The sequence below is a fragment of the Corapipo altera genome, unplaced genomic scaffold, assembly GCF_003945725.1.
Source record: "Corapipo altera isolate COAL_440 unplaced genomic scaffold, ASM394572v1 50, whole genome shotgun sequence".
NCBI classification, from domain to species: Eukaryota; Metazoa; Chordata; class Aves; order Passeriformes; family Pipridae; genus Corapipo; species Corapipo altera.
Window position 1 is genome coordinate 6,322,657 of NW_020884889.1, and position 22,914 is coordinate 6,345,570.

A 22,914-nucleotide genomic window follows, 5' to 3' on the forward strand; every position below is an offset into this window, starting at 1 on the left:
GCATCCCTAGGGATGCCGTGCTCCCTGGAGAGGAACGCCTGTATTTCTCCACATCAAGATCATGTCTATTGATATTTTCTATGAGGCAGGACACCACAATTGCAGTCTCCCCTGGTGCAGACAGCAGGGTTTGTTGTTGCACCCCCAGCAACAGTCTTACACAGAGGGGCCCTGGCAGGTGTGCAGAACCATCCCAGTGCATGCCACCACTAACTCAGCAGGTAGGTGTTGATCCTAGTGCCTTCCTTTTCCACACCAGTCAATATTACAGACCAGTAAAACTCTCTGTTCTCTAGGAAGCACACAAAGATTTAAAAACACTTAGGGGAATTTATTTATTGTGCTTTTCTCTAGGAAACTGAGTCTAAAGTGAGCCTCTTCCTTTTTACTGCTTTTTCGATTTCTGCAGTTAAACTGGGAAAAGTCCATCTGAGTGCCTGTTACAGACTCCCAGCATCCCTAGCCTCCAGTGTCTGGGAGTCACTGTCTCCTGCTGCGGGCTGGGTGAATCATCACACTATAAAAACTGCTGCTTGCTGAGGGATGCTAGGCAGCTCTGCATCATCAACCCTTTCTTACCCCCTTGCAGTCCCCATTCCACGGTGTCCCACCAGCAGATACCTGACCTGACAAACAAACCCACAACTCTCTTTCCATATGTCCCCTTAGGCATTTTGAGTTTCTGTTTGCCGGGTATAAGCTCCCTTGCTCCCAAAGCCAGCTTCCTCTGGGATGCAGAGGGGTTTCACTGCCCACCACACACCAGCATGCAGAGAAGGGAGCACGGAACTGCTTTCTCCAAGGCTGCACAGGAAGGAGAAGCTGGCAGTTAAATGCAGTTGGAAGATGAGGAGCTGCAATCCCAGAGACCACACATCTGGAAAGTTTCTTTTCCTTCATAAAGGCCAAAGATAATACAACGAGCTTTCTTCTCCAGTGAAACTGGAGATGAATTTCATCAGGCATGAGTGTTTCTCAGACATGTCCCAAGGAAGAGTTGGGACAGGGATGAGGATGTCCATGGCTCCAGCATGATATCAGCCTTAGGGACACACTATTGTGTGAAGCAATTCCATGAGGCTTTGGCAGTGGGCACAAGACATCTTTCTGAGAAAGTGGGAGAGCCTGTTTTGGACTACACTGTTCAGGAGCTCAGCTAGAGCAGTGAGAGGTTGTGCCTCAGCTGTAGTATCTCCCTCCTCTAAGTGAATTAAGGCTGTTGGTTCTGCCAGGAAAAATGATGGGTCAATTTTCCACTCTTCTTTGTGAGGTGCTTTAAGAACACCATGTCTCATGCTCTTTTTCAGACTGCCTTCCTCCAGTCACAAGGCTGAGGCACTGTCCTTAACACTGCATCACCAATCTGTGCTAAAATAACCTTTCAGTTCAACTCATGGTTTCATGCCAGTAGGTAGAGTTCAATCTGCTGCTGCTAGAAGGTTGTTGAGCCCTTGCAGGTACCACAAGAGAGGGTCCCAGGGTAATCAAGGCTGCTCCCCCTCGAACGTGGGTCTGAGGAGCTCTGTAAAGCCAATGTAGCAGCAGCCTTCACTTGTCCTACCTTGCCAAGGTTGTCATCTATCTATCCAGAGCCTAAGACAGGGACTGAGCTATAAAATCATATTTGTTCTACCCACAGATGAGGAAAATGAGGAGGAAAACCAATGCAGGAATGTTCTCAGCTCATCCACTGCCAAGTGAATGCCCCAGTGGAGCTGCAGACAGGTTATCACTACCTGACAGACAAAAGAAGAAACCTCTACAATCCTTCTTCATATCTCTTCTGGTGTAGGTGATTGCTTAGAAGTGAAAACCTCAGGGGAAAACCTGTGTCTCCTGGTCAGAAACTGACTGTAATGGCAGAAAAATACTCACTGAGTGTATCCCAACCCCAGACCTAGACCTGCAGCACACAAGCTTCTTGTTCCTCCTGCAATCATATTCACACTTTGCAGTCAAAACAGGAAAATATCAAGGGTCCAATTTTCTAAATATTGGGAAATAAAACTACTAATTATTTCAAGAGGTAAGTACCACTCCACTTGCATGCAGGTTTCAGAGTGGAATTTCTGTTTCGTGGGAGAAGAGCACCATAAACATCCGCCAACAGCTGCTCCCTGCCCCTTGCTGCTGGTGGATGCAGGGCACACAAATGATCTGCCTCAGGCTGATGAAATGGTTGAATGATGGGGGCAGAGAGGGCTCCAGCAAGTTACAACTCTCTAGAGACAGGGAAGGAAATTACAGCACTTTTTCAGGCCTTGCCAGGCTTCTTGAGTAGTGTGGTGCTACAGGTTAAGAGATCTCTGTCTGATGAGGCATGGGGACTAGGGATCCGGGATGGACTCCACAGTCACTGCCTGAGGCCCCTCCAACATTTCTTAGGTCTTTTATGAATACAGGAATGAGAACTAGAGTCCAGTAAATGCACAGGATACCAACCAGATCAAGGACTCCAGCAAGTTTCTGAAAGGAATACTTTGGTTCTTGTGCTGTTCAAGCAGGAGCTGGGTGACTGAGGGAGTGATGGCAAGTGGCCTTCCTGCTTCAGCGGGACATGGCTTTGCTGGGTGTACAAGACTTGGAGCTGCTGACAGCTGTGGTATCATGTCCTTCTACCCCCAACGGGCAGACACACCTCCTGCAGCTTCAAACTTGCTGAGGTGGGAGAAGAAACCCCTGGTTTCCACAGTTCACAGAGACCACTATTGAGATTACCCAAGAGGAAATGTTGGGACAGGGCTAACAGAGCACCAGACGTGGTGAGGACTATCATCTCCTACAAGCTGTCCTTGGAACAACCATCTCTCATTCCTCAGCTCACTGAATTATGTCACTGGTGCAGCACTGAGCCAGAACTCACCCTTGGGGTGGCTGTGCAGCAGTTCCCACGCCCTCCTTCACACTTACCTCAGGAACTTGTTCAGGTCGCCGTGCTTCATGTACTCAAAGACCATGATGAGCGGGTCTCCGTCCCCACACACGCCATAGAACTTGACGATGTGCTCGTGCTGCAGGTTGGTGAGCAGCTCTGCCTCCCGCTGGAAATCCTTGCGGGCTGCCAACGTGGGGTCTTTCAGTGCCTGAAATGAGGGACATAGACACGCACAGGGTGGGCTCAGGCGAGGGAAAAGTAAATGGGTCACAGCATCACAGAGGAGCTGGTGAGAAAGGGAGAGGAGTGGAACCGCTGCCACTGGCCCCATTGCTCTGGGAGGGCTGGTGGCACCACCTAAATGTTTTGTTCATGTAGTCACTGGCCCAGTGGGTTCCCCAGCTCATTTCTTAGGCAGCAGCAAACATGCTTCAGAGGGTAATAGCTTCCAATTATTCCCAGCTTGGGCAGAATTTGTACTGGTGACCTAGGGGTGAATGGCTTCATATCTCATTATTATTAAATTTCTGAGCCAGCCAGTCCTTGCTATCTGTCTTTTATTTTGAAATAGCTGACTACATTGCCTTTATTCAGAAGATGGATTTGCCTGGCTGTGCAGTTATTGTGTGGATTTTTCAAACTGCCTCCGAAGAAGGACAATGTCAAGTTTTTTCTCATAATTTTTAAAATCATGTTTTTATTCTCTGCTGTTTATAGCAGCTTCCCGGAAGACTGATGCTGAAATTGGTATCCTTATTGAGAATATCTCATCTTCCACAATTTGAGCATGCCACTTTGCCATTGCAGGGAGCTTGCAGGCTCCAGGTGGTGAGGACCAGCCTGACATTGCAGAGTTGCCATGAAGATGTTGCTGTGGGTGCAGCCGGCAATCAGGGAGGAATTCCCAGGCTTGGAGTCTGGCTTGTCCGTGCGTTATTGTGCAGTTGCATTGGTGAGCTAGTTTGAAAACAGCTTGTTGTTATCTCAGGGTACCAAGGGAGGGAACTTGATAAAAAAGTTGAAGCCCAGACCATTTGACAAGATAGAATGGCCATGAGAATCAGCAAGGTCTTTGCAAACATTTAAGGAAATGAAGAGGCAAATCTGGTTTTGAGTTGCTGTGTCTCAGTTACATCCTCCCCATCCTCCACATGCCAGGACTGTTTAAAACCAATTCTGGCTTTAAGTGTGCAGCCTAACAGGAGCTGTAAAAGACTCAAGGAAACTTGTTCTAGTTGTCCTGAGTCACTCTCATGTGCACCAGTTCCCTCTCAGTGGTGAGGGACACGAGGTAGCTCTCCCCTTGCCTACACACAAATATACCTTCTCCCTTTTCCCCATGCCTTCAATCTCCCCATACAGACAGGATAAGTGGCATGAGCAGGTGCAGGCTGCAATTTATGCTTAAAAAGAGGTGTTAAGCATCAGAAAACTGTGCTTGGAGGACAGGACCCAGCACACTGTTACTGCACCTTGTCTGGCCCACGGTACTGCTGGATATAGTGAGTCCTTCAGAGCAGGTGCTTTTCACCTCGGAGCAGATCTGCTGGAAGGTTTTTCCCCAAGCTTTAGCACACTACTTCTTCTTCTTCTGCCCCCAAACTACTAGACACATGGCGTAAATCTATTTTAATTCTTTGTCCTTTGGGATAGCTTGACTAGAGATATTTAGATGAATGTTAGTTACATGGTGCAGATGGCAAAGCATCCATCCTTATCTCAGGTACCCAATTACTTTTAGTCATTTAATATCTTCATAATGTTGATGCTACCCTATTCTTCTGCAGGGAAATAGTCCCTTCCCCCATCACTCTTTTCTCCCCCTTTTTCCTGTGGTTGCACATACTATTTCAAGCTGCAGTGAGCTTAGGTTTCCTCCCCTTCACACACAATCATTTCTAGAAGGTGTCAGGACTGCAAGTTTGTAAACACAACACATCAAAAAAAAGTTATTAAAATCCCCCACATTACTAAAGTTGCACAGTCAAACATTTAGAAATGAGGAAAACAGGGATAGAACAGGGAAAGAAGACTAGAACCAGAGAAAGAGAAGGGATGTCTCAGGAAAATCACTGGAATTACTCTCTCAGGAAGATTTGGGGTGGAATTTTTTGTGCCTCCATCACATGATTCTTCCATAATTTCTGGCAAGTCCCTGAGCATCTGCAAGGCTGCATCTGTTGTCATGAAGCAACAGTTGTTTCAATATTACCTGGAAAATCCCCTCTTATGCGGCATCATGGCCAGGTCTCCACAAGCACTGTACATTTATTGCTGCAGCAGGGCTCACTCTGAGTCTGGTACCTGCTGTCCAGGGGCTGGAAAGGGAGATTAGTAACTCTGTCTTCCACCTAAGTGGATCCCTTCAGCTCAGTTTTCCTGCTTCTCCATCTGCCCTTCATCCCTTGCAAAATAGTGATGATAAAACCCCAGCAACTTGCAGGGAAGCTGTGAAAACAGGCACACTCACATCTAGGGAGTTCTCAGCACAGGAGTGATCATCACAACGGAGCAGCTCACAGACAAATGAAAAATACGTGTTTGAAGGACATGCCCTGAATGCAGCCCCTCCAGCATTTCTAGTACTTGACTTTGTCACCTCAACACTCTTCGCTGGATATAGTTTTTGTGCATTTCTTAGCATGCTTTTAGAGGCAAGCTGAATAAAACAGGGAGCTTGTCCATGTCATCACATCAAAACTCAGCTTATCTGCGGGGCTGCGACCTCTAGATTTGCTGAAAATCTGAGTCCATTTAACTGAGTGAGTAACACAGCCACTTTATTTGGCCCTGGGAGAGAGTCCCTGAGAGCAGGGCAGAGGCAGGCTCTGGGCTGTGGACTCAGCTGCCCTTAACCAGCATATCCTGCTGCTGCCCTGAGCTGCAGTGACTGGGGAGGTAGTTCTCAGCCTCTATCAGGAGCATGGGATCTTCAGGAAATGCAGTCAAATCTCAACTTAATATGTAAAACCTTTCTTTTTTTTTTATTTTACCTCAGATTTATAATGTGGCCCAAATTAGAGGGATTTTTTTTTCCTGCCACTCCCAGAGCTGGCAAGAAGCCAGATTCCAAGGCCCTGCTTCATACAGCTGGAACTGTATGATCTTGCAGGATGAAAGGCATTTTGGAGATGTAAGCTCATAGTAGCAATTAACAGAAACAAGTTCAGATGCTGTTTCTGCCTACATGCAAATGAAACTCAGAAGAGACTCAAGAGCCAGGCTTGCTAAGGGATGGCTGACACTGATAGGCAGGTACCAGTCCTGTAATCAAGCAATTAATCATATGGGTGTCTTCGCTGCCTCAGCTTTAACCAGTCTCAGAGGTGAAAGGTTCAATCTTGCACTTCACTGCTGGAGCAAAATGGGACACACAAGCTTACAAATAAAAAAAGGCTTGAGCTGCCAATGATTAGAACAACTCTCAAGTAACTGGTTGCCTCCAGCATGCTGGAGAGAGTGCTGGAACCTTCCCCCTGTAGAGCATCGGTTCTAATGCAGAACTTGTTCCAAGGAGTTAGGAGGCATTGGTTAAATCCAAGGGATTAGACTGTGTGTGTCTGCCAACTGGTGCCACTTGAGAGGAGAGCGCAGTTCTGCACTGAGTGGTCTGCCCTGCCCAGAGCCACACTGATGGGACACAGCTCACACAGGGACTATTACAAGGATGCAAGCAGCACAGCACAAGCCAAGCTGAACCTGTATTGGCTCAAAATGAGCAAAGCAGGAGCAACCTGTGGCTAGGCAAGCAGGAGCTGAGTGGAGCTGAGCAGAGTTGCTTCGCCCATCTTGTGGCAAATTGATTCCAGAAAATTGGTTCATCGTGCTTAGCTTTTAAGTACTTCTTTTTGCTGAGTCCTTTTTTTTTGTTTCAGCTTCTGCATGTTACACAAAAAGATAAAATCCAGAAGGAGCAGGGCCCCAGTGTCTCACAGAGGGAGGTGGATCCACACTGGGCTGCTTCAGCTGCACAGGAGCTCACGGCTTCCAGACCAGCTTCTCCTCCCTGTCTGTCTCCTGGCTGCGCCAGCAGGAAGGGAGGTTTTGGCATTGGTGAGAACAACCAACCTTGAAGCGAAACACTGAAACTTTGTGTGACTAAGTGGATTTACCACAATCTCCAGCATCAAATAAATCTCCACCCATGGCCCCCAGCCCTCCCCTGCTTCCCTTTCCCATGCAGGCTCATCCAGTCTCGCTTTGCCAGCCAGCCCCTGCCCTACTCTGCCATTCGCCCTTGGGATTTACCTTCACTGCCACCAGCATTTTGTCGTTGGTGGGGCTGAGGTTGTAACACTCGGCCAAGAACACCTTCCCAAAGGCACCTTCTCCCAGCTCCCTCTTCAAAACGATGTCTCTCCTCTTAATATGCTGGACATCTGTTGGAGGGAGGGGAGGAAGAGGGAGAGGGTTGAGGGAAGAATGAATCAGGGTTAATTCAGGGAATGGAAAACAACTAATTCAATTTTCTTGCAAGCTGCAAGGGATCTGAAATTGCTTTGCAAAAACATCTACAGGGATCTTTTTACCCACCCACAGAACGCAGCCATCTCTGGGATGGAGCTAGTCTCACACAAAACATCTGCGAGGAAAGTACTTGAGGTTTATCACGTTCTCATGACAAGCTCGTGGCAAGCTTCTCCACAGGGAGAGGAACTTTTGGGGCAAGTTCTGCTACAGAGACCTGAATCTCTTTGGAATGATCCTGGAAATAATCCATCTCCTGTGAGGGGTAGCAAAGGTCACGTACCTCTGATGCCAGGCCAGGCAAGATTAGAAGATCCTGATGAGTTTTGCATTTCAAATGGGTTTAGTTTAAATTCAAATGCAGCAGATTTTTGGGGTTCAACCTTGGCAAGTCAAATCATTCCCAAGAGGAGGAAGACCACTGACCCCCATGCACGTCAGGGCACAAGCAGGAGCCGGCTGGAAGCACCGAGTACTGTCCTGCAGTAGGACCCTGACCCTGCAGCCTTCTACTCGACTGTTACCTCAGAAAGGTCATCCCAGGATACAGTCACTGGCACAACAGACAAACTGAATCCATTAGTTTCAATGATCCTTTCCACTGACATTTAGGATGGCAAGGACTGACAGAGAATAGCAACCCAGGTTTCAGGAAGAATCAGAAGAGCAGTAGCTATTAATTTACCAAAGGTACAAAGGCCAATGAAAATTGGTCTGCTCAGCTAACAGGTCATTCCTAAGGGCTGGGTCTGCCCAGGGATCAGGCAACTACAAGGGTGGGTAAGTGACTATGGGATATCCACTATGCTTTGGCATGATTAAATGCCACTGGCTGCTGGGAGAAGTTGTGGGTTTCCATATTCTCTTCTGGGAAAAATACTAGGGCACCGCTACTTGCCACCAAACCTCCAAGCACTTTTCTGACATCACAGCACCCCTGCAGCTCCTCAGCAATACAAAGAGGCTTTTTAATGCCCATAATAAGCTGTGGAAGCAGCTACAGATGCACAGCCACCATAGCATTTTCTGGAGGCACAGCACCCAAAACTTCATCTCTCTAAACTGTCCTTCAGTGAGGCTTACTGCCTCCCTTGAGAACTCTGGCACCACAGACCACCCCCAGCTTCAGCCTGAGGGTCATGGCAGGGCAGTGGAGAGCTGTACACTTTTCTCCAGCGCCTGGTGAGCAAAAGCTGATGCATGACAGGTCTCCCCAAGCAGAGGCATTAAGTGGGTCAGTGCCCTCTTTCCACTCCTACCCTGAAGCGACCATAACCTTGAATATGTGTGCTCACAAACTGGACCACTTTTGAGTCTTTTCCATCTCTTCCACCTGGCACAGGTACGCACCCCTTGGCTCACGTGAATTTTCCGTGGGACATTGCAGATCCAGGAGGTGGAGGTGACTACCTCCAGGTTTCAGACTGGCTGCAGGGACATGTCACTAACAGACATCACAATCTGCCACCAGCTCCTGCCACCCAGGTGTCCAAACAGGTACCTGTATCGTCCCGGGGGGTCATGTGCCCCACAACAACATAGGTAACACAATGCATCAAAACTCAAAGGGATTAGAAGACAAGCATCCTAATGGATTTTGTACAATTAAGCTTTTTAATTAGGAGCTCAGTAGCTGCCATCTCTGGGCCTTTGGCTTGTTTGGGAAGATGGATGCCGTGAGATTGCATAAGCAATGGGCCTTGTAATGAAAGATGCCTCTCTGGGGAATTCTCATTGACCTTTTTGTTAATTGTTCCGCAGACTGAAAAGTGTTACTTACCAATATTAATAACATTTGTAACATTAATGCACAGGGTGGTAGGCACATCTAAAATTATTCTGGTATTAAACCCGCAGTGACAGCCAGGGAGAACAAATCACATGTGGACTTTGCCTTCTCCACCTGGTTTAGCTGAGTGTTTAAGGAGTACCTTGAGAAATCTGAGATATTATGTGTTGAAATGTTAAGTGATGCACTTGGGTGAGGAAAGTCCTAATCTAAGAAAAGCTCAAATGGTACCAATTTACTTTATAGAGTAGAGAGAAAGGATTTTTTCCTCTTTCTCTTGGCAAGCATTTCTATAACACTCATCACTACAGTACCTTGGACCTACTGTATTGACAAACCACATATTTGCATTGTTGGTCTCCTGAATAGCAGCAGTCATGAAAGCTGTAGGGGAATGATCTGGTACTAAGAGGAGCCCAAGGACACTTCAAAAAACTCAGAAATATAGCAATTGCAATCCGATTGCCCCGTTTGGTGTGAGATAAAGTTAAAAAGGAAACTGCCTCAGAATATCCAGCAATACTATTTGAGAATGTTTATACTTCTTGTGAGCAACACCATGAGAACTGAAGCAAACTTCTCTTTCTGAACTCTCCAGAGTCTTGCCCAGAATGTTCAGCTCCCAATTTTTCCTCCCAACAACATCTTAATAAATGATCAGACATTTCTGAGAGCTGGCATCCAAACTGTGTAATTATGTCTACATTATTAAAATAATATCCCATCTGTGTTCAAGACCAGATTTTGCAGCAAGTTGTTAAAGTCACCTGAGAAGCTTCAGGGAAAATTTATATGAAGAATTAAATGTGCTATTGCAGCAGGCAGAGTTGAATTGAGAGAGAAGCAATACTTTTGCAGTGGTGGATGCATGTAGCACTGCTGGATTTAAAATAAACTTGGGTGGTTATAAAAATAAAAGGGTCATGAAGTTAAGTAGTTTGACAGCAACTGGACAATCTTAATGCAGAATCAGAAAAGTACTTTTGCTGATCACAATTTCTCTCAACCTCAATTGGCCATAAATTTTGCTTCACAGCATTTTAGACACAAATGGAATAATAAGTGAGTTATAATAAATTGCTTTTTCACATGCTATAGGCCTAAAATAGTGATTTTTACACCAAATTCTTCCATTCACAGAGAGATCAGCACTATGATTAATTCTAAATTACTATTAAAGATGGGCTTTGGTCATAAAGCAGTGACAAACCACCCCGGCACAGTGCAGATGGCTGTGTTATTGTGCTAACCCTGCACCTCTGTGCTCGTCTGTCCTGGCTGTAACTCATAAGGAAGGCAGAGTAGCCATGAAGGATGCTCTGCTGCAAGGGCACCTCAGAGGTTCATCTGCATAAATCTGTTTACCTCCTCCTGGAGAAAGCTGAGCCCTGTCTGATAAACAGCTGGTGTTTATTTGTTTTAGGCAGGCAGTGGTGTGCTAATCTGTCTTGGCTGTGTTGCAGTCAGCCCTGTAGACAAGGTGTATGCAAACTGCCTTCCCCTAAGTACCACTCTTTGGGGTTTTTTTTCTCCCCTTGTACCATTAACTTATAAAAACAAGCCAACAAGACAATTCAAAAGAAGAACCTTTGCAGGAGCCACAGGAAGACCTGACAGGAAAATAAGCAGACTTGACAGCATGATGGGAACTCATTCAAAGCTGTGCTGTATCTGCAGGAAGGATGTGAGCACACAACACCGAAACAATTTCAGTTTAAAATGAAACATCTTTTAGTCCTTGTTTTGGGATTACTATGTTGCTGCATGACACGGACAGAAAGTTGTGTAGATTTTCCACCTTCCTTCTTGTCCATCAAGATTTAACACACGGAGAAAGTGTTTCAAACTCTTGTTGTGAATAGCCCATTAACCACACCAGAAAGCACCCAACCTGCAGCTGGTTGGAAATGGCCTGTGACTTCAGTTCAGTGATGGCAGCAGGAGGGTAAGTTAGAGCATTAACAAGAATAAGTCTGGGACACTGCACCCACCTTTACAAATAGCCTCCAAAGCAGAAAGCTTTCCCTTTCACTGGAAGAGCTGAGGCAGAAGGGTGGCAGCTGCAGATGTGCAAAGGGATCTTACCTAACCACCTCTGAACCTTTTTGCAGGACAGAAGAGGGAACAAGGTTAATTCTGCTTTTCTTATACATCAATCTACCATTTTCTAATGGGTCACTTCTGCACTGGCCCTTGTGATTGAGCCTGGAAAAGCAAGGACTTTTCCACTTGTATCACTGATTCAATGACTCTTCTCCCGTCTTTTATGCTCATATTGCAGAGTCTCTCTAGCTTATGGTAAGGTCAAGGCAAATCCCAGGTAGAGCATATGGAGCTGGTAACAGACTGTGTGCAATGAAAACAACTTGTTTTGAATAACCACCAGATTTCAATCACATGAGCGGATGTTGGGACGTTACATCGGTACATTTCATGAATCTAATTTTCCAATTACTGTCTCATTTCTAAATCAGTCCTGGGCATCAGACAAAGAAGAGATGGGTTCAGTGACACTGCAAATGCTGCATTTCAGATTCCCATCACAGTCAGAATCCTTAAAACCATGGTTTGATAATACAGTTGAAACCTGGATGCATAATTGTGTTTGGACACAGATGACTACAGTGGGAGGTAAATGGACAAATCAAACTCCAAGCAGAGTAAACCATGAGCAGTGCTAGTACTTAAGTTACAGTAAAATGCAAAACTACTAATGCTGGATCATTTACACCAGGTCAATTTCAATTGTTAGATTAATTAATTTCAATTATTTCCTCACATCTCCTTCTTTCAAACTCCCAATCAGCAAGCAGTCTGTCTCATTGTTGTGTTTTTAGTGAGTTTCTTGATCTTGGACTATTAATTCACAAACAACATGGGGCTTGCTGGCTGAACAGAAAAAAGTTACAGAAATTTCTCCATTTACTTTTGCCACTCTCTTTACCAGAAGATTTCTATTCTAGCCAAGAAAAGACCAATATCAATTTTCTATAATTTTTTCTTTCCTTCTCACATGTGGCCCTGTTTTCCCTAAAGGTAGGTCCTTTCCTGCACCTCTCCATCACCAGCTCCTCCCTCCCTCCGCTTTTTCAAATCATGGCATTTTTTCTCTCTTTTTCTTCTTCTCTATTTTTTCCCCTCTTGTTGTTCAAACCCTGGTTTAAAACTGACTTATTTTAGATCTGTTTCTAGGGTATCCTGATTTGAGTCTGATCCTGGGCTCTTTGTAGATATGGCCTTGATTTTCATAAGCTTCTAAAGCCTCATTTGCATCAACAGCACTTTATAAATGATAACAACACTGACTTTTTAGTAGTGGCTGAGTCATTTGCTGTAACAACTAATTTATGCCAAAGAATTGTCTCTTTTCTTTATACCTAAGTTGTCCCCAAAAAGGTAGCAAAGTTCTCACTTAGTCAATATGATTCATTCATTTCTTTCTTGCTACTGCTGAAATAACTCTTATGAATAAAGAGCTGCATAGCTTTGCTGCTCCATGACAATTAAAACCAAATAATCAAAGCTTACAATTTATACTGGAAATCTTCTTATTAAGACATGTAAGTACCAAGCAGAGTGCCTTTCATGTCAGGCAGTCAATTGCAGCCTGGATGTCAACGAAACATGTTGATGAGTTATCCGATGTACCTGATCAGAGCAAAACGTGCACATCAGGTAGGACCAGATCAAAGAGCCTTGCCACTGGAGGGCTGGTAAGTCATTCTCTCACAGACTTGTCTAACAGTGAGAGAAGATAATGCATAGGCAGGCTGCATGGAGGTGGAGTCTCCCTCCTGGCCTGGCGCAAATCCATCAAAGTCAATGAAGGATATTGATTTCAATCAATAGCTGCTGTGAAGTATGTGTAAACAAAGGGAGAATCAGTCCCACATCATTTTAAAAAATGGAGACATAAACAGGCTGGTTCTCATCTCTGCATGGACTCTGAGTAGGTAGCCCTCCACTTGTGGTGGCTTCTCTCCCAGCTCTGACATGAGCCACCTCTGGGAAAGGGCCTGGGTACACGCTCCAGCAACTCGGCGCTGTGCCCAGACACTGGTTCTTTGCCAAGTTCCTCTGTAAGACACCCTTCAAGGACTTGGATTCAAAAGAGTTGTTGATTATAAGTACCAAGCAGTTCTGACACAAATCATACAGGTTTATGCAAAGCATATCTGAATCTTTGGGAACCTGGTGGAGCAACTACAGTTTCTGGCTCAGTCAAGGATCACACTCCATAAAGACCTTAAAAGATAACTATTTTATGTTTCTGCAGTTCTTTTCATTTTCTTATCATCAGCTTCATTCCTTATGAGCAGTGCAAGGCAAGAGTGCAGATCCCAGGTGGGAAGGAGGCATTATTGCCCAGCTGACCCAGCAGACCCAGAGCTAATGCACTACATGCTGCTAAATGAACCTCGGTAAAAAATAACAAGCCTTGACGCATTTAGCTGGGCAATCTAGGTTAAAAAAATTATCCAGGAATGCCAGTCTAAACCAGGAGCTGTCAGTGTAATCAGACTCAGAAAAACAGACCAACCTCTGCCTGCAGATCTCTGATGCTTTGTAAATACCTTACATCCACCACTTTCAAGCCTACCTCTGGCAATCAGGACATCATCAGCTCCTCTGGCTTTTGCTGTTGCAATAGCAGATGGAGAGGGAGCCTGACCCAAAGGGCTGCCTTTCAGCTAACTCCAGCCAGAACTGATTCAAGGAAGAGCTGTCTTTCTGCAGAACAGCCCTCAACCTCCACAGAGGGATGTGATTTGCAGCATGGAGTGACTGGATTAGCACTCGCTGAGCTGCCGTAACCTGAGCTGCAGCACCGGCTCCGAATGCAGCCACGCAGCGACCACCAACAGTCCACATGTACAGCACTCTCAGAGCTGAAGGCAAGTGGAAAGGGAGTGTGTGTGTGCGTGTAAAGGAGCTGAGAGAAAGACAAAGCACAATCACACCTTAAACCAACAACCCACCAGATGCAAGTCCAAAACCTGCCAGGGTCCCTCACTACATCACACTGAAAACCACTCCGAAGTGGATGACATTACCTGGAGTGACATTACCTGGAGTGACATACCTGCAAAGTTTAAACCCAAACCAAACCAAAATCTCATTTTCTTAAAGAAAAAAATCTGGAAAAAAATACAGTTAGAATGCACTTGGCACCACTCCACAGACACTAAGCAGAAAAGCCTGTCCCAGCTTAAACAACCTGACACTCCTATAAAAACAAAACACAACTTCAAACCCTTCTCATCCATTTCAGTCACATAAATCTGAATACAAACCACTTGGTAATTATTTTATGGAGAGAGCAATGCAAAATGTCCCATGGCTACTAGGTGCTGAGCAGTCTCAACTGGGATGCACAACCACTGCATAGTCCTGCAGAACCAACAGCCATTTCACAGAGATCCCTGGAAAAAGCAAAGGTTCACCCCATGCTTGCCAATGTCTCTGTATGCACCAACTCCTCCTCATCTGGCTCCTACAGGAACACAAAACACTGCTGATGGGACCAAAACCTTATTAACATTCCAGACAAAAGAGCTAAAAAACATCCAGTGATTACCAACATCATCTTCACCTTCTCAAATAATTTCTGGTTGGCATTACGCTGGAAAGATAAACTGATTCTCCAGCTTCAGCAGTCTGTCTCCTTAGGCATCAAGCACCAATTTCACATCCGAAGGGGACACTCGGGCTCTGCTTTTTTTATACAAGGGTTAACACAGCTGGGTTCTTCTGAAGAGGAAGACTAGGACCATCACAAGACAAGTAGAGGAGGGACAGAGTGGGCTGCAGAGGTCTTTCCACTGGGTGAAATGCCCAAGAGCCTCATGGCAATGTATCACAAAAAGGATCATACACAAAGCATCCTCATCACTGACTCACTGATACACTCCAGCAGTTCTTGGAAATAGGGATTGGGATTCTTGGCAGGGTGGGAGGAAAAGGGAAAGAGAGAGGAGAAGGGAGTCTTTCTGGTGAGCATGTTTTCTTTCCACCAGCCAGGCCCCTAGGTCCCCTGCTGCCAAAGCACTCAGAATAAAACATTAATTCAATACCACACATTTAATTACACATTATTTGAAAGTGAATTTATTTAACGGAGGAAAATAGTCTTCAGAGAGTATCTGCCTCCCTCAGACTCATGCATCTGCAGGGAGGGGGGCTTGGAGAGGAGATACAAGGAATAATGGTTTGTTTTACATCAGCAGCTATTGCCATTCAGTTCATCCCTTCAAAAGAGGAGATTTTAAAGATATAGAGTTCTGTTTTGCAGGAACTTACCGGTTGATTTGATTTTCCAGCTAGTTTTCACTTGATTGGAAAGTGCTGCTGCAGACAGATACCACTTGTCTTTCTTTTTTATTATTTTTCCAAGGGACAGGAAGGATTACTGGTGGAGGGATGGAGGAGGATCGGCTGCCCCTCGAGACACCACGTGATAGCCAGATTTCAGGCTTAAGGCTTTAACAACGCAGTAATCAGACACTTAACAGCATCCTATTGCCGAGATGGATAATCACAAGAAAGCTGGAAGTGACCAGGTCTCAGCAGCAGCCTCTCAGCATTGAGAATGTCTCCCAGCAGGAACGTAGAGGCTCACCTTCTACCCCGAGGTCCCAGGGGCTCTTGGCTATCGGCTCCCCCAGCCTGCAAGCTCACTGCCATGGCTCTGACTGCTCCAGCGGGGCCAGGAGCCCGGCAGCACCTGCCTTCAGGCAGCGTTGGATCTCATATTTCCCCAGTCAAAGCTTCACCACAGAGATGGGAACAGACTCCAGTGCCTGGTGCAGGAAGCAGCCCCTTCGTGGCTGCATGTGAATTGTGCTGAGCTGTTGCAAGGCCAGAAATGAGATGCTGGGTCCTTTGTAGGAAGGAATTTGCTCTTAGTAAACTCAGTCTGAACTTTTGCCTTTGTGGTCCTGTGGGCTATGGCACCCCCACGTCCCAGAAGGAGGATGTCACACAGGGCTGGGTTAACTGCCTCATGCCACATGAACCTTTCTCCCAACCCTCATCGCTGCACCAGGTCTTCCTCACACTCCTTAATTTGGGAGCAGCACTGAAACACTCCCTCATCTTTGCAACAGCCTCAATTAGATGTCATTCCTGTCCCGGAGTGACAGGCAGACACAAAAGCGTGTCGTGCACCACCACTGCTGGCACCCAGGAGAGCTCAGCTCAGCCAGTACTAACCCCCCCCAGCAGGGTATAGCTCTGACCAGTAGACATCCCATGGTCAATCATCACCCTTTTTATTCTCACCAGCCAGATCCTGCTGGTGTCATCCCCACCCCAGCCATCAACTTCAGTGCCATGCTGCAGTTGCTGACATAGCCAGGTAGGTATTGCAGCACAGGCTTCAGGTCACATTTCCTTGTAATTTTGAGGATTCTCAGGGGGTTTTGACACTACTGTTTCAATGCTGTTCAGTCTCTTTCCTGATCCACGGTTTGAAGGATCTAGCCCCCACCACAAATGCTAAAAAATTCCAGATATATTGAATATGTTCTGGAAACTATGTGACTATTAGAAGGGTGGCATTAAAGAAAGAGGTATGGTTTGGAAGTGGTTCACGTGCTGTACTACAACTGTGGTCCCTTACTCTGAACAGAGTAAGAACTAGCCCCAAAGTTGGGTACAAAATGAAGAAGTACCTTTAGACAAAGTGCAGTTCCCTCCAGATATGGAAGTTCATAAAGATTTCAAGAAAAATGTGTTGTGACAGAATTTCTGAACCATCTCAAGGCAGGAAATTTGGTGAGGGTCTTGTCTTCTGCATTTTCCAGCTAGAGCTCCAGGCAGGTTGGAAATGCTTCTGATTGTTGCCATCCTCCCATCCTCAGCATCATCACAAAAGGAAAAGACAATTTTTGAAAAAACCAGCATCATGTGCTTTTTTTTTTCTTGCTTTTTTTTTTGGCATCTGTGAACTCTGGGTAGCAATGCCTTTTCTTGCTCCATTCCCAGTCGTTTTGCCACCACCAGCTTCCTCTGGTGATCATTAAACGAGTGACTAATGCAGCCAAACCCACGGAACAAGAAAATTCCAAAAGTAAGGCCATATGGAGTAAAAACATGGGGTGTTGAAAGACAGATCTCAGGCTCAAGTTAGGATTTCATTAGAAAGTCTCCCTCCAATTTGCCCAATTTCCATCTCTCCTCTTCCTTCCCACCTCCTGTGACTCCCTTTCTCGCAGGACTGACACAGTAATTGTGCTTATGTCTATGGCTTGATGAGGTGTTCCCTCAGACTCACATTTTCCTAACATCCCAAACGGACCTTGTTCCATCTTTGTTTCTGCCTGAGGTTTCCTTGGCTTTCTCCCTACTTGTCTGTACATCCCTTTTTCCATCTTTCCAACTTCTCCTGCAAAAGGAAACCCCTGAAGGAGGAGTAATGTGAGACAGCTCTGTCTGCTGGGCTCTAAAATTACTGTGGTTTGGGTGATTTAGGCTATTGTTAAGAGGCAGCAAATTATGCAGAGGGGGATAAAGAGGAGGAGTATTTTACAAAGGAATTAGTTAATCTGATGGGGATAGCAGCTGGTCCTCATTTAACCCTCCAGGTGTGTGCTTCCCCTGCTCCTTTGGCCTATGTATGAGTCACAAGTAGGATGCAATGAATGCTGTACTAGTGTTAATGTGATTCTGCACACCAACAGAAGAAGGGGAATCTTAGAAAAAGGTTCCCCTGAAAGGGGGGGGACCTGAAAGGTTCACTGCTGAAAAAGAAAGAAGGTAACAGCAAAGCAGCTCTAAATGAGAGAAAGGAGCCCACCAGTACCCTGGGTCCATTCCACAGAAGAGGATCCCTGAAAGGCAGCAACTCAGCCATGCATTGACTCCAGAGCTGCTCCACGGTGGAATCCGATTTGTTTCACAGGCACTGGCTGAGGCATTGTCCAGTCAACAGCACCTTCTTCTCCTTGGCAGGAACAGAGCTCTTTGAGGAATGAGAGGTGAACCAGAAAAAGGTCTCCTTGAGTAATGCTTTGGAAATCCCTCATCACCGGGAGTTCAGTGCTACTTTTAGGAACCACAGGCATCCTTCTCTGATGGCACTGCTTCACCATATCCCTGCTATGTCCTGCATTTATTGTGATGAGAATCCATCTTGTTTTATTGTCTCTGACACTCCCAGTGTGTGAAGAACATGTGACGATAAAACAATATATATTTGTCCATTTGTCAGTCTGTCATCTTTCAGCAATGCCTCACGCCATTATGAGCAAGCTGATTTGGGTGAATTTTCATAAAAAACAGCACAAACTTCACTGAGTCCAAGAGGGGAAAAAAAAAAAAGAATCCTACAGTTTTCTCCTGTGGCCAAACATCAGTGTCTGCACCAGGGGAAAAATAGCCAGTTAATTCTTCTTAAAGGTCCTAGTGAGACTCAAGAAAACATTCTGCAGTGCTGGTAGCTTCAGAAGACATGATTAATTGCAGATGGTGGAAAGGTGCATGTTCAGCTTTAACCGAACTATGTGTGAGGACTGGATGATTGTTAAGTTGATATTCAAGGCACATGGGGAAGGCAACCCACTAGGAACCAAGATTATATATATATACTTCTATATATGTATCATATATGGCTTAACAGCTTAAATTTAAATGTGCATTCTGAAGTTTTACAGCAAGAACATACTGCTAGTGGAGAGGAGAAAAATCAACAAGATTTCTGGAAAAGATGGGAAAGGGTAATACTGTTTTGCAGTTAGGTGAGGATGCAGAGGCATAAAAAGAACCTCCCAAAGCTGGCAATTGTGATTTGTAGATGAATATATGTGGGTGAAGCTGAAGAGCACAGAATGCAGTGTAATGGTGGAAAGATCTTCAATATGCCTTTAGCTGTTTTTCTTCACTAGCCTAAGACAGGTCTCATTTCATCAGAAAATACCTTGAACAAGACTATATATGTTGCTTTCCTGAACCACCTTAATTGGAGGGCCATCATCAGATCCTGGGATGGTAACATGGAAAAATCAGAGGCCAGTGTCCACTAATCCAATCCATCAGTCTGCCTGCAAATCCTGGTTCCTTATTGCAATCTGAGCTTGTAAAGTGACCCCAAATTCAGCTTGTATTAAAAAGGTCACCTTGATGTCTTTTCTTTATCAATCAGAGTTTAAATCAAGTCCCTTAACCTTTTCCCAGGGCAGAGATTTTTCAAGCAGCTAGTGGGAAAACCTACCCAGATCAATATCTGAGTGCATATGAACACCCAAAGTTCAAAACTTCACTCTGACTTCCTGCATTTACACAGTCAGCTGAAATTCTCCTACAAACAAGAGCTCACATAAAGTCACCTGAGGTCCCCAGACCAGAAACTGGAATTGTAGAGAAAGAAGACAAAAATAAAAAATAATGAAGGAATAAATAATTGCCGAGCTGTCAAAAATCACTTCTTCATTTCTGGAAGGAGATCAATGAACAACAAATTTCTGTGCTGTCCAGCTTGCTTCATTTCTCCTTCCTTAATGGATAGCGCTGTGTCTCTGCAGCATAAATTGCAGTTTCCCCGTGCCATGTCTCTTCCAGTGTGGGTACATTCCAAGTACTGCTCACAGTATTGCAGGAAGGTCCAAGTGGTGTTCTTTCTCTCTCTCTGCTTCTCTTCTTTGTCTTGAGATCCCTACTCTGAAAAACATCCCAAATCACGAGAGGCACTGGCTATGTCTGGGGCCTTGGCCATAGTCAGAGTTCATCCTCAGTTCGTGATGATACAAAAGGGAGGACTTTGGTTCTTCCTTCAGTGTTTTCTTTGCAGCTCGTTAGCAGACATCATGAAAAACAGGTGATTAAGAGTGACTTTCAGGACACATCACTTTCAACCTCTTTCCAATTGGAAACACTTTTAACCATAGCTCTTTTCTGTCCCTTGCTCTTAGGGCAGATTTCTACAGAGGCTCTTATTTTAAATCCTGCACTGATGCTTCTAACCCCAGTCATTAATCTCAGATGCTGGTCCTTGTCAAATACTTGTAGAACATCTCAGTGTACTATATCCACTGAATTTCCCTTAGATATAGTTGCAGTGACATCCTCAGGGAATGCCAGCAGATTAGTTGAGTGTGACCTCCCACAACTTCAAGCCACATAAGTTTGGCCTTAACAAACCGTTGCTTTCCAGGTGTTCTCTCACAACATCCCTCAAAGTTTAAGAAGCTTTCCAAGAATTTCCCAGAGCAAACATTAAACTTACTGGTCTGTCTCTTGTCCCCATTATGTCCACCACCTTCCAACCCTTCTAACTCTTATCCAGCTGCTCCATTTTAAATAGACAGTTTAAAATGTCAGCAAAGAGTTTTGCAACTTGTGTGCATGCCCTCAGGTGTACATTATGGGATGTGCTCTTCATCTCTAGAGAATGTTCACCTTGACTCATGCCCTTGAACAGCTGGCCACTCATATGGGGAGATCCTTCTCTTCATTCTCTACAAAGCTGGATGCAATTTTGGCAGATGAAAAATATTTAATAATCCTTCTATTATTGCTGATTCAAGCTGGCTTCTGTTCTGTCATCAGTCTAAGTTTTCCATATATCACGCTCAAGATAAACACCTTCTCCTCCATATGCTCTGTACCAGCTCTCAGCAGTGCCCCATCGCAGTCTCAATCTCTTGCTTAGCCAGTCTGGTGTATGTCAGTCCCTTCATCCTGTTTTTTATTATCTTTATTTTTACTAGGCTGAATATTTAGGGCAGCCTTCCCAACTGCATCTGAAAGACCTGCACTAAAGCCCAGCCAGATTTCTTCAACTCATTTTGCATTCCCTGTAAGCCTGTTCGCCAAAAGGCCACTGGTTTTGTGCAGCTGCCCTTTCTGCAGACCCTCCTCAGCACTTCAGCTCCGCAGGGAATATAATCACTTCAATTTCAAGTGTATTTATTACAGCTGCTCAATTTGCTTTAATCTGTCATTTCTCCTTCTCCTCCCCCCACAATTGCTTTCTTTTCATTGAGCTATGAGTGCACTGGAGGACGCTTTTACCTCCGACCCTCCCTGCCTGCTCCAGCCCCATCCCTCCACTGGCTCATGCTGGATGCCTTGTGCACTGATTATTGCTCGTTACTGTGTAGCTTAATGAATGTGCCGGGCCCTTTGCACACAAATACTTGTGTCACAGACAGCATGCTCCCACTGGTGACCCCTTGGGACTAATTGAGGGAGAGAAGACAACCCTTTCGTGCACAAATTGCCTGTATCATCAGCACCGAGAAGTAAAGAAAGACCGCAAAACTCTCCCAAGCCTGTCTGAGAACCTTAACAACAGAGTGCCCATGTCTGCCTGAGTCTTGTAAAACAACATAATTCTGGGCAGGGAGAACAATGTTTTTATGTAGGGGATGTATGTCCCTTCACTGACAAGGCTGAGTGCAAAACCACAAGCATCCCTTCAGAGCTGGAGCTGAAACAGCCAGAGAAGCCCCAGTTGACATGAAAACCATCAACGTGCCTCCCCGTATGTTCAGCTGTGTGAGCACACACACCTCCCGAGGTTTAATTGGTGTATTAATGTATTAAAGCACTGACACAAACAAACAGGGACTGCTTTCATAAGCTACAAAATCCTTGAGTACATTGTAATTAGCTGGGCTTGTTAAACCACTTAATAAGAAACAGATAGCACATGTCTGATGCCCCTGCGTCTTGGCTCAGAGGGAAAGACAGGCAAGTGCTTAAATATGAAATGAGTTCAGGTGAATCCTAAGAACTGTTCCCCCAACAGAGGGAACTTCTGCCCAGGGCAAACAGAGTTGAGACCAGCACCAGGGTCACAGGTTTCCCCTGTCACAGTCCCCACTCCTCCCTTGGTGTCCACAGCTCCCAGGATGCATCTGGGGTTTTCAAGGAAAGGTGGGAAGGGCTGGCACTGGGGGGAAAGCACCACGTTGGACACAGGGTGGGTTACCTTTTCAAATGTTAGGCTTCTTCCCCTGTGACATCTTATCTTTGGAGTATTCTGGGGAGGAATTATCTGATTTCTGAAGCAGGTAACTGAGGATCATGAAGTATATGGCTGTATCTTAGCATCCAGTATATTGATTTGGATGGAGTAAGGAGAAGGGAGTATATTCACATAATTCCATATGACACAGTGGTGCTACCATGCCCTGGATTTCACCAGCTCACAAAGAGGACCAAAGTAGCCAGAGCCAGGAAAGCATCCAAAATACAGACCAAAAGATTTCTGTCCAGCAAATCATCACCAGGATTCATGCTGTAAATACCTTTTTCCCACTCCCCACAGAGTCCCAGGAAAGGGGAAAAGTCATCAGGAACACAACCAAAACAGGTGAGACAGTTGTAGGGTTACTCACTGTCCTGAATGCAAATGGACAGGCAGTGCTTTAATTTTATCCCAAATCCCAGTTTACTCCTACAGTGATACCACCAGTCCATGTGTCCCTGCTCAGTCCAGCTGGCTATCCAGCTCCAAATTTAACTTTCCCCAGCACATCACCACGCACAACTGCAGCTTTCAGAGAGCGGGCAGAGAAGCTCCCTTAAACACCGCCTCCACCCAAGTCCACCACAGGGATTTGCAGCTCTGCAGCTATTCCTAGATCCCAATTGGATTCTTCTTTTTATCTTTGTTCTGCCTCCTATTCTAGTGCTGAACCCCAGGCTTGCTGCCTTGGAGCTTCCTCCAAATGCTGCATTCATCCATTTTTAAAGGTGACCTTCCAACTTTAAAGGAAGTTAGCAAGCCTCACTGTCTTCATTTGCCCTCTCCTTCTTTTCAACCTGCTCTTTATTATGA

General features: G+C 45.4%; 1 protein-coding gene across 3 annotated transcripts in view; it reads right to left on the minus strand.

Annotated features, from left to right (window-relative positions):
- The window catches only part of NTRK3 (neurotrophic receptor tyrosine kinase 3), a 208,243-nt gene that overhangs the window by 34,150 nt on the left and 151,179 nt on the right, over window positions 1-22,914 (minus strand). For all 3 annotated transcript variants that reach the window (XM_027644458.1, XM_027644460.1, XM_027644459.1), the window contains 2 exons: window positions 7,124-7,254; window positions 2,911-3,083 (listed from right to left, as the gene is read on the minus strand). In XM_027644458.1, coding sequence (XP_027500259.1) covers window positions 2,911-3,083; window positions 7,124-7,254 — 304 coding nt within the window. The remainder of the gene's footprint in view (window positions 1-2,910; window positions 3,084-7,123; window positions 7,255-22,914) is intronic.